At 36.4% G+C, this 12,775-nt stretch overlaps 1 protein-coding gene across 1 annotated transcript; it reads right to left on the reverse strand.

The window, feature by feature from the left end:
- Nucleotides 1-683: 683 nt before the first annotated feature.
- On the reverse strand, nucleotides 684-4,041 carry sox11a (SRY-box transcription factor 11a). The gene has a single exon (XM_079832921.1). The coding sequence runs from the start codon at nucleotides 3,968-3,970 to the stop codon at nucleotides 2,909-2,911; it is 1,062 nt and encodes a 353-aa protein (XP_079689047.1). The 5' UTR covers nucleotides 3,971-4,041; the 3' UTR covers nucleotides 684-2,908.
- Between the last annotated feature and the right edge of the window lie 8,734 nt (nucleotides 4,042-12,775).

Raw genomic sequence — 12,775 nt, forward strand, 5'->3', positions numbered from 1 at the left:
TCACAAACGAAAAGGTTGCAATTAAGGCATTAAAAGTAGGTAATTAGCATATTAAAATTTCCTGTGCATTCCTTGCCAGATTTAGTAAATGTATCTTTAATAGATGCATCTTTAAGAGATCCATTTGCATGCTTCAGAAACAGTTCTAAAAGTAGTTATGAGCACTTTAATGCTTTAGTAATCGTCTTCTTAAGTGCATATTGATTCGAAATGTCTAATGACAGATTATGTTTAAGAGTGTTTGTGTATTCTTGCTTATAACCCATTTTTCTAAGCTGCATGACCGGTCACTAGTAAAAAAAAAAGAAAAAGAGGGCAGTGGAAGTCGGAGGGGGGCTTCATGGGAGGAGTTGGGCTCTCTGATTAGTGGCAGCTGTGGAGCATTCATGTTGCGTCTCTCCTCTTCACTCCAACAGGCCACAAAATCCCACCAATCACAGGGCACCTCTTTTGAACAGCGCAAAATTTGATTTCTTAAAGGGGCCGTTGCTTTAAACGGGAGAAGCGGAAGAATTGTTATTATTTAAACTGGTAGGTTATACTGGTTCCTGACAGGAAATATGTATGTTTTCAAAGCAAATTCAGGTTATGCAAAAGCTTTTTTTATGGGTGACCCACTCGTGGCAAACAAACAATGACATCTTTATTTCATTTAACAAATTGAGAGGAGATTTTATGGTGGTAAGTATTTGTTTATTAAAAGATGAGTCGAAGAGAGGTTCACATTTGGAATGTGAGGCTAGACTGCCTTGTACTTCACCATGTTCCCTGGCAAAGAATCCATCATATTCCAAACCTTGTATCAAAACAGACTTTATGTAAGACCCACATAAAAATAAACAAAATATGTTTAAGTGCAAGAAACAAAAATACAGGTTTACGGTTGTTGTAGTTGTTTGTTTTTAATAGAAAAGACGGCAGTCTTAAGTTGAAAATAAAATGTTTCATCATATGAAACGAGGATATGGAATGTACCTTTTTTTTTTTTGCTTTCTTGGTTTTTCTTCAGCCAGACCACCGACATTCATTATTTGCCCATTATGGCACATTTTCAAAAATGAGTCATTTTCAAATTGGTTGCAGGACATGAATTGTCCAATTTTGTGGGTCAGTTTAGAGAGAAATGGTGGGTTTTTTCTCAACAGAAAAGCACACCATGTGACCATATTCAGTTACGATCAGTTCCAGCTGATTTCTTTATTCATCAATGACTTCAGCATCATGACAAATAATGATGTTGACAGAGCAAAAGTCTGCCTGCCCATCATTTTGCTACAAAAATGCAAAAAAAACAAAAACAAAAAAAATGTAGATGGTCTGCATTTACAAGTAAATATATTGCACAAAAAAATGAAGGGGAAACAGTATGTGCCATTAGAAAGAAAAAAAATCCAGTCTCACACCTGCGATTTGGGACCCATCCACATATCACGAGTATGATATACATAAACTCCTAACTTTACTATTTTACAGTACATATACAATCTTGAAACTAATACCAGCACTGAGGTATGCATCTCCCCCCTCCCCAATGCCATATGTTCTACAAATACTCAACAAATTTGATCTACAGCTGTACAAAACCTAGTTTAAAATCACAAGGCATTTTTGATGCAAGTTTTAATTTAAACTTAATCCTTAAACCAGGACTCCCTTGCATGCTTAAAACAAATGATAAAGGGAAGAAGTGCCTGAAACTCACTGAGTGCCCAGTAAGAACATTCCCTTTTTAACTGTACAAAAATATGCCTGAAAATAGTTTGCTTTCTTTTAAAAAGATGAGGTCTGTTATGTATCAAAATGCTTCCTCTAACACCTGCAACTCTAAGGAGGTTTAGGCTGCTTAAGTTTCAAACCAGTAGGTAAACAGAATCAGTAAAAAAAAAAAAAAAAAAAAAAAAGGTTTTAACAGAAAAAGGTCCGGCATTTAGAAATGACTAAACAACGTTTGAAAGAAACGTCCTGAACAATAATAGTTCACAGATTTGCTTTGAGTCAGTCCACAGTCTTTACATTTTCAGCTCCCTGCAGTTAGAAAGAGGGTATAAGATGCATAGAAGTTCTCAGATTTTCCCTTTGTGGTCCGCTTTAGTTGAACAGTAATTGTAGACCAACAGAAAAAATCCATAAAACCCTGTCATGCTGCCAGAAAAAAAACGTCTGCAGACTTTTTTCGTTTTTTCTTTTTTGTTTTTTTTTGCTACAGTACCAGCTTCATGAGCATCTAATTCCTCAAACCTCTCCCCATCTATGGCAGGCCACTTTACCATTTATTCCTTTAAAGTAACAAGTATCTATTTTTGTTGCTAGTATTTATTAATTACTAGCAAGTAATCCAATAGTGACTAGTTTTTGTTCACAACTATTCATTAAATACTTGAACTTAATCATTGCATACTAACACCTATTATTTTGCAACTATTTTTTAAGTAGGCCTACGTTACTTTTTTATTTAGTGGATATTCCAGTTGTCCTAGTATTAAAAACACATTGAAAATACACTAGTACCTATTTGTTAGGCACTTGTGTTTGGTTCGGGTGTTACTAGTAGCATTCTGATTTAAACTATAAAAAATCTATTCTGATTAATTATGCCATGTAAACTACAGTAACAAGTGAGGTAAAACATGTTAGTACAGGAATAGTGACAACAGGAATAAGTACTAGAAACTAAAAAAAATAAAAAATACTTGTCTCATTTGGATTACTTACTCGTAATTAAATAATTGATACTAAAAACATAAGCATAGATACTAAATAGTTTAAGGAAATAAATGTTTAAAAGGCTTGCCATACCCGCCTTCTTCCCAAAGCCCCTATAGGTGGACCATCAGAAGAAGGCAGGGGAAAGAAATACGTACAGAACAGAGCATTATACCTCTCCCGTGTGTTATTACTTGGGTCTTATTTAGTATGTAAAAACCAAGTCAGAAAAGTTCGCTTCAAGCCAGTCCCCAGCTATCATTTCGCTGAGCTCAGGCGTGCAATAGTCTGGAAATTCAAAGTGGGAGCCCAGGCTGCCCTCGCTAAAAGACTCCAACTCCTTATCCACCAGAGAGAGGGAGAGATTCCCTGGATTTGGGTTGCCCAGCTCCGAGCTTTGCGCGGAGGAGGCGAAGTTCAAACTGAAGTCAAAAAGCAAGTCGTCCGCGTCTTCGCTTGAGCTGGAAGACGTGGAAACTGACCTAGAGGATGCTGGTGAGACGGATGCGGGATACATTGTGCTCTGCTTGGTGATGTTTTTGAAGTTGTAGAAGAGTCTGTTGTTCCGGACCTCCTCGTACATGCTGGCGCCCTCGGACTCCGTAGACGAGCTTAAAGTTGGGCTGGCGGGAACTTTTGCTACATTGTAGGCTCGGATCGGATCCTCTTCCTCCTCCTTCACCCTGACTCGAGAGTCCTCCTCGGAGTCGTTGTCATCGTCTTCATCCGTGAATTCGCTTTTAATGACAGTCTTTGAAACTTTCATGCTCTTAAACGCGTACTCATCTCCGTAGACGTGAGATGATTTGCTTCCCGTCTTGTTCGTTTTCAGTTTGGGACATTTCTTAGAGCTCTTGGACATTCTGTTGCAGGACTTCTCTGGAGATGGGGCAGATGGTTTGGAGGAACTGTCCAGCTTTGGTTTCTTCTTGGGTCTGTATTTGTAGTCAGGGTAATCGGCCATGTGTTTCAACCGGAGTCTCTCGGCTTCCCTGATGAAAGGTATCTTTTCGCTGTCCTTCAGCATTTTCCAGCGCTTCCCCAAGCGTTTGGAAATCTCGGCGTTGTGCATGTCTGGAGACTGTTCCATGATCTTTCTCCGCTCGATTTTAGACCACACCATAAACGCGTTCATCGGTCGCTTTATGTGTCCGGTCGCTGTCTTGCACCAGTCTGGGTTTATCGAGACCATGAATTCACTTTCGTCGGAGTCGGTGGCTTCTCTGGACATGCTGTCCGTTTCGCTGTTGTCCGTTTGCTGCACCATGGTGCCGTCGCCGTGTGTTGTCAGTCCAAGTTATCACCCGCGTGCGTCTGCTCTCTGCGCCTTACAGGTTCACCCACTCTTTCCAGAGTTACAAGCTGCCTTCTTAAACTTCTTGGCTTTTTCATGTACATGACATCATGTGTAGCGCTCCAATCACATCCTCTCCACTCCGCCCTACAGACTCCATGCAGCGCGCTTTAACCCTTAACGCGCTCCCGTCTGGACCCACGCTGTGCGAGACACGCATATCACTAGACAAACTGAACGGGAATGTGAGTGTCAACACATAAACACGCGAAACCAAACAAACCGTTCGCACCAAATGTTTCATACTCCTTTATGATGATGTGACACCATAGTCTTATGTTATAGAAACATTTACGCACGGAAGCTCTTTTCTCTCACCATTCAGAATCTCTCTTAATAAAATAGCCTATACTGAAGGTGGCGCTTGGACACTGTTCCTGTGTTCGTATATGGGTGATTCTTCAATTAGGGTAAATGTTCAGTCTTCTGGGATGGTTTTATAGGAGGAAAAGCTTTTCAATAAAACAATAATTCTAGGATAGATTGTCACCACAATTGTATCTGTTTAATTAGCTGAAAAAAATAAACGTGTGCTGAAATGTTTAATTATCAAGGCTTGTTCTCAGACAATACTATAGCTTTGCCTTGATAATATGTTAAAATCAAGAAGAAAAATATTAAAATGATCAGATCAGTTGGTATTTGGTATACAGCTGCCATTGCCAATACAGTTAGCAAGCAATTTCAAGGCTAAACTAAACTAAACAAAACAAAAAAAATCATTACCATCCCACATCATATCAATAATCCAAACACACATTACACCACTTGATGGTAGATTGATCAAGGCTACAATCAGATTTTTATTCAAGGACATGTAATACATAATTTAGCGTAGATTAAATATTGTTTGAATTAATTAATTTTTCAAGATTTCAAGTAGTTAAAGCCTATCATTAAAAAATTGTCCTTACATCAATGATGATATAACAACATCTATTTTTCTTCTTTTATTTGTCTCATAATTTAACATTTTACTCTAATTTATTGTTTGATTAGGATTTTAGAATTGGTGGTTTTGCAATATTAATGATATTACGGTGCTTATTTTTAAAATGTATTTCTGCATTTAATGATAATTATTCACCGTCATTGCAAATATTCTGCAATTCCATATTTAAAAATAAAGACTTTCCCTGGAGCTATCCGTTTAACAGAGCACTTGTGCTTGTCTACTGTGTCTTATATCTGCCAGGGAATAAATTCATTTTCAGTTTTCTCAGCAAAAAGAGAAAAGTAAATGGCAGTTCTTGCTTCATTCAAAGCCAACTGATCCTTTTTCCTGCCCACTGTGGTTAGCCGTCAGTAATGTTACTTGAAACTATGCATCTGCCAAGGCTTCCTGTTTTCTGTCCCCTAGAGGGCAATCACTAGCCCTTCAGAGACCTTACATCACCCTCACCTCTGATGATGGAAGAAATTGACCTGAGCAGTGGACATGTGACTATAGTTTTGCCTAAAAAGGTAAGGCTCAGGCCCCGGGGTAAGACAAGAAGCAATCTGCTACCTGCATCTCTCTCACAGTGACCACGGAACTGCCCCCACTCGCTCATATTTCTTAAATTTTTCTTAAAATCTCAAGGTCATACATTTGTAAATAAAAAAACACATGGGGACAATATAGAAAACCTATACACTCTGAAGCCAAGACATTCTCCTCTGCTATTGGACGAGAAGAAATGTTGAATGAACAAGTATCCATGGACACGGTCTGGTCTCTTGCTGTGGTGCGGTCTGTGTTACATCATCGTTCTTGTGATAGGCTCACAAACAGAGGTGAATCGGAGCTGCCTAATGATGTGCCACTCATTAGCATGGCTCGTTAAGGGCTGTGAATGAGGTGAGAGTGTCAGCCACTGCAGAGGTGTGAGTCATTCTGAAAAAGGGAGGGTCTCTGTGCAGGGAAATCTGAGACATCCTCTCTCCCCTGACTGCTGCACAGTGCACACACACACACACACACGTATACACACACACACATATATATATATATATATATATATATATATATACATATACATATATACATACATACATACATACACATATATATATATACACACACTCACCTAAAGGATTATTAGGAACACCATACTAATACTGTGTTTGACCCCCTTTCGCCTTCAGAACTGCCTTAATTCTACGTGGCATTGATTCAACAAGGAGCTGAAAGCAGTCTTTAGAAATGTTGGCCCATATTGATAGGATAGCATCTTGCAGTTGATGGAGATTTGTGGGATGCACATCCAGGGCACGAAGCTCCCGTTCCACCACATCCCAAAGATGCTCTATTGGGTTGAGATCTGGTGACTGTGGGGGCCATTTTAGTACAGTGAACTCATTGTCATGTTCAAGAAACCAATTTGAAATGATTCAAGCTTTGTGACATGGTGCCGTATCCTGCTGGAAGTAGCCATCAGAGGATGGGTACATGTCATAAAGGGATGGACATGGTCAGAAACAATGCTCAGGTAGGCCGTGGCATTTAAACGATGCCCAATTGGCACTAAGGGGCCTAAAGTGTGCCAAGAAAACATCCCCCACACCATTACACCACCACCACCAGCCTGCACAGTAGCAAACAGAACATGATGGATCCATGTTCTCATTCTGTTTACGCAAAATTCTGACTCTACCATCTGGATGTCTCAACAGAAATCGAGACTCATCAGACCAGGGAACATTTTCCAGTCTTCAACGATCCAATTTTGGTGAGCTTGTGCAAATTGTAGCTTCTTTTTCCTATTTGTAGTGGAGATGAGTGGTACCCGGTGGGGTCTTCTGCTGTTGTAGCCCATCCGCCTCAAGGCTGTGCGTGTTGTGGCTTCACAAATGCTTTGCTGTATACCTCGGTTGTAACGAGTGGTTATTTCAGTCAAAGTTGCTCTTCTATCAGCTTGAATCAGTCGGCCCATTCTCCTCTGACCTCTAGCATCAACAAGGCATTTTCACCCACAGGACTGCCGCATACTGGATGTTTTTCCCTTTTCACACCATTCTTTGTAAACCCTAGAAATGGTTGTGCGTGAAAATCCCAGTAACTGAGCAGATTGTGAAATACTTAGACCGGCCCGTCTGGCACCAACAACCGTGCCACGCTCAAAATTGCTTAAATCACCTTTCTTTCCCATTCTGACATTCAGTTTGGAGTTCAGGAGATTGTCTTGACCAGGATCACACCCCTAAATGCATTGAAGCAACTGCCATGTGATTGGTTCATTAGATAATTGCATTAATGAGAAATTGAACAGGTGTTCCTAATAATCCTTTAGGTGAGTATATATATATATACATATACAAGAATATACATGAAAAATGTCTTAAATAAAAATTAATGTGTGTGTGTGTGTGTGATTGTATATATATATATATATATATATATATATATATATATATATATATATATATATATATATATATATATATACATTCATTTTTATTTAAGAAATGTTTCATGTATATACTCTATATATATAAATATAAATATTTTATATATAAATATAACACATTTTAAAAAAAATATATATATACATTCATGTGTGTGTAGTTATATGTACATAATAATTATACACAGCACACACACATATATTATGTAAACACAAACTTTTATTTTGGATGTGATTAATCAATTGCCCAACACTAATCTATATAGCACTAAAAGCACCTATCTTTAAAGGTGCTCTACAGCACCTTTGTCAATATCGCATTTTATTTCTTCAACAAAAATGCAGCTAACCAGCACCACACTGTAAAATTTTTTTGTGATTTTAACGATGAAAGACTGTAAAAATGCTACGGTGAAAAACAGTTAATTGGTTAACATAAAGTTTCCGTACTATACGGTGACTAACCTTACAAGTCATTGTGTAATTTACAGTGAAAAACCGTAAATTGACATTCCCAGAATTTCCTGCGTGACACAGCGTTTCGTAAGTTCGAAATAACTTAGTTTGTTCTAATCAATTGTGTACATTAGGGTTTTATGTTACATCTAATGTTGTTAAATGAATGTTTATTGCATTTTTAAAATTGAATGTGTGTTACCATGATGGTGTTTAGTGTTTGTGTGAATGACTGTGCACCTTCTATATAATATTGTCCTCTTAAAAGCTGCTTATGATCAGCTTTGATTCATCATGTGTCTCTCATCACCACTGTGATTGGTGCTTGTCAGTATCAAAGGTGCATAACAGATATTAGTATTTCAATAGATCCGTAATTTAACATTATTTCAGTTAATGAAATAGAGTTTTTACCGTACATTTTTTATAGTGTACATGTAATTATTACAATAAAAAAACCTTTAAATTATATGGTTTTGAACAGTAAAATAAAAGTTTTTAACTGTAATTATTACATTATAAACCTTTAAATTATATGGTGCTGTCCCGTAAAACCTAAAATGTTACTGCCGTATTTTTTACAGTAAAGTTCTGGCAACCACAGCTGCCGTTTTTTACCGTAAATTTAATGGGGATTTTTTTTTACAGTGCAACAGTGGTTATTTGGCTTGTAAATAACCTTCTAAAGGGGCTTAACGGGTTCTGTGGTGCTATAGCAACTTAACCACCCCAAAGAACCAATGAAGAACTGCTGAAAAACCATACAGACCCTTAACAGGTTCTGTAAGGTAGCGGTGCTATATAGCACCTCGATCATCCCCAAAAAACGGTAAAGAACCGCTGAAGAGCCAAGAATTGGTGCTATACAGAACTTAAAGTGGTTCCCCTATATAGCCAAATAACCACTTTTAGTATATAGCACCATTTTTTTTGTGCATATATACATATATATTAGGGGTGTAACGGTACACATATTCGTACCGAACCGTTTCGGTACAGCTCGGTTCGGTGCGTGTGTGTACAGAGCGGTTCCGAATGCAATCTTTAACAGTTAACAGTCGGCTTGTTTTAAGCTCAGAACACACTTCAATCCTAGTTCCCATACGAACAAATTAAGTATTCAGTCCGTTTTATCACAAAATTCAAACGATAAATGCCGTTTTGACGCTCTTTAATGTGACGACTGATCACTGTATATAGTCAATTCAAGCGGCCGCGGCGCGCGCGCGAATGAGCGCGATCAACTCTTCCAGAAGAATAAACATGAATTAATATCTTAAGGTATGTTGCGGATGACACTTACAGAAACGTATCATATGTAGTGTAATCGCTCAATCAGTGTTTCAATCGCGGAAAAGACATCAAACTTGTAAACAATGTCACGCAGCATCATTTACCTCAGGCAGTCATTCAGTGTCCACAGCTGTTAATTCACTAGATAAATCAACTCTTTCACTATATATATGCACTATATTAGCCTATATATATATATATATATATATATATATATATATATATATATATATATATATATATATATATATATATATATATATATATATATATTAATTCTACTTAACCTGTTAGTGATGTCTTGATTATTTAATGCTATGTTTAGATAAATCTGTCATGAAAATGACAGTCACTAAGATTATATTTCAACAACGAATTGGAGAAAAAACATAATTTTATAATTAGATTTAGGAGTTAATGCAAAAACTGCCTTATGTGAAGTTTACATGTTTGCACACAATGTGTTATTTGAGTGTTGATTATCCTATAACTAAACATGAATATCAGCTATAGGCTCATAGTTTGGGCTCTGTTGTTAACCTTTAATATTATAGTAATAATTTGCAAGTAAGGGCTCCTTATATAGTTTACAGCATTATCTTTAAGAAACTTTTAGTTATAATTTAATTTATTTAAGGACAGACACAATTTTTTTCAGTAAACCACAGTTTAATAAAAAATAAATAAAAAGCCATTTTTTAAAACTGCTATACCGAACTCGTACCAAACCGTGACTTCAAAACCGAGGTATGTACCGAACCGTCAGTTTTGTGTACCGTTACACCCCTATTATATATATATATATATATATATATATATATATATATATATATATATATATATATATATATATATATATATATATATATATATATATATATATATATATATATATATATATATATATATATATATATATATATCAAGGCAGAGACTTTCTATTGATTACTGTTGTAACACTACCAACCTAATGAACTTAACTCTCATAAAACTTTTTGATTTTTCAATAAAACATTATTTACCATGCTTATTATTGTGTGGACCACTGGCTGATATGTGATTTCAGGATTTATTATCCTTGTGGGACATTTTGTCCCCACAAAGCAGACATAACCTGACCAAACCAGACATAAATGCATGCACACACACACACGCACACACACACACACACACACACACACACACACACACACAAGCGCACACACACACACACACACACACACACACACACACACACACACACACACACACACACACACACACACACACACACACACTACAAGTACCAGAAGGGATAGGTAGGTCCACAAGAGAAGCATTCTTCGATGTTGCTGTCCACATGTGCATCCTATTATGCTTTTGAAAATCATGCAATTCTTCCAAAATAAATATATGAGTTGAAATATTGTGTTGAATTGAAACATTATTATTATGACTGGCTGTGTGACAACCTGCTTTGCTTTAGCAGAGCCTCTTTAAAATACTCATTGTGTATTTGCAATAGGGTAAGTAAAGGGGGTAACACTATTTCAAAGGTCGACTTTAGACGTTCTATAACTACATATCAACTTATTCTACTAACCTGAACCTTAACACCTAACCTAACTAATACTGAGAGATAGCTAACATGTAGTTAAAGTTAATTATAGTTAGTAAAATGTCTAAAGTGGACCATCAAAATAATGTGTAAACAGGGTGTGGTGTGTGTGTATATTTGTTTAGTTTTATATGTTCTTAGCTATATATATCCCTTATCAAATATTCTCTCAGTTATCTAAACTCTTTGAAACAGCTGTTTCTATGCAAGATCACTGAAGCATTGATCAATACAGAGTCAGGGTAAGGGTTATCTGATGCTGCAGATGCATGGATCCATCTCCTCTGCATAGCCTCTAGACAGGTGGGCCTCCTCCGACTGCTATCTGGTCAGTAAACAATGGTTAGGGAAAGGGGTTGTTATAGGGGCCCATAGAGACGCAAATAAAGTTCTCACTTACATAACACATTCCTGAATATTCCTCTTGCTTTCATGGGGTGGTTCTTGTCTTGAAAGGGTATTTTTATGCAAATAGCCTGATCACCTGATAATCATCATGTGTAGTGTGTGGATGGTACAGATATTTGCATCCTATCAGGAGTTGCTATGGCAAAGGAAACGCATCTGGATAGTGTTGTTAATGTTATCTCAGGAGTTTTACACTGAAGTACACTCTGTACTTTGATAAGCTGAACCTGTGTGGAATAAACAAGCGTTGATTTAAACGTAGGTAAATTGTATACAAAACATATAATCGTTCTAACAGTCAACATCTGCCAGATGAAAATACACTTTTAATGTAGCAACGCATTCATGTGAGACAAGAAACTACTAGGACAGTAATGAGTTTCACAGGGGATGCAATTTACTCAGCAAATCAGTATAATCATAGCCCGAAAACCATATATACTGTATAAAAAAAACAAGTCTTGAAGCATAATTAGAACACTATTAAAGAAGAAATATTTTAATGAACATATCTCAGTTGAGACATGCATTATACACTGTGCACTATATGTAACACATTTAGATGCCAGTAAGTGCTTTCTTTCAGGTCAATTTTGCTAGGCCCTGTGAAGAATGAATAGTTGCATCTAGTGAGTAGTGAGAGTACTAACTGAACTAAACATTTGGTATGCCAGTAGCTTAGTTCTAATGTCAAACTATATTGTCCTCTATTGGAAAGATATTGTATTGAATCAATTTGTTAAGATTACTTTGTAAACAAATATAAAAAATAATAATACAAAGAAAAATCTCTAAGTCATGGTCTACTGAATTAAAACAAATATTTTCTGGGGTTTTTTTTTGCTGTTCATAACTATTTTTTTTTAAAGTTTATTTTATACAGTTATGCCTATATAAATTATAGTGTAGGGGAGAGCAGGACACAACCTAACACTTTTTAACTTTCTCAGTTTGTGTAAATCCACTTAGGGTTCAGACAGAGTATTTATTTTTCCCCACATTAATTTCACATGTCTAGTACAATAATGTGGTATTGTTTCATTAATACAGTGTATACTTCTTTCTTGATTTACTCTGAAAGAATGGAAGTGAAATGTGACAACATGCCCCATAGCTGGGGTACATTGTAACATGTGAAGGGCACATTGTAACATGAGCATATGACAGCTGAAAATGTTGTTATCTGATATAATCCAAAAAATATCAATGACAAACTAAAATATTTTGTCAATAAAATACAATTATTAACTTTTTCATATAAAATAATGGCATTTTTAAAATATACAAATTTTGAGTTTGACAACAGACACGTTGAACTATACAGCATAGTTCAAAATATAATAATAATTAATAATTTCTGAACATTGGATCTCAGTCATTATTCACCTCTTTCTTATGGTTTCTCAATAGAATTCATAAAAGTATAGAGTATAATAGAATAGTTCTAATAGTTCTAACACTGTGTTACAACACACCCCATCTGCACAACTGGGATTTAAACCCAACTCGTGTCTTCTGCAGGTGAGATCAGCATTAAAGAACTCTCTCAACTGTTAAATAACAGATATAAGATTGAAT

Source organism: Gobio gobio (assembly GCF_949357685.1).
Source record: "Gobio gobio genome assembly, chromosome: 13".
In the NCBI taxonomy this organism is placed as follows: domain Eukaryota; kingdom Metazoa; phylum Chordata; class Actinopteri; order Cypriniformes; family Gobionidae; genus Gobio; species Gobio gobio.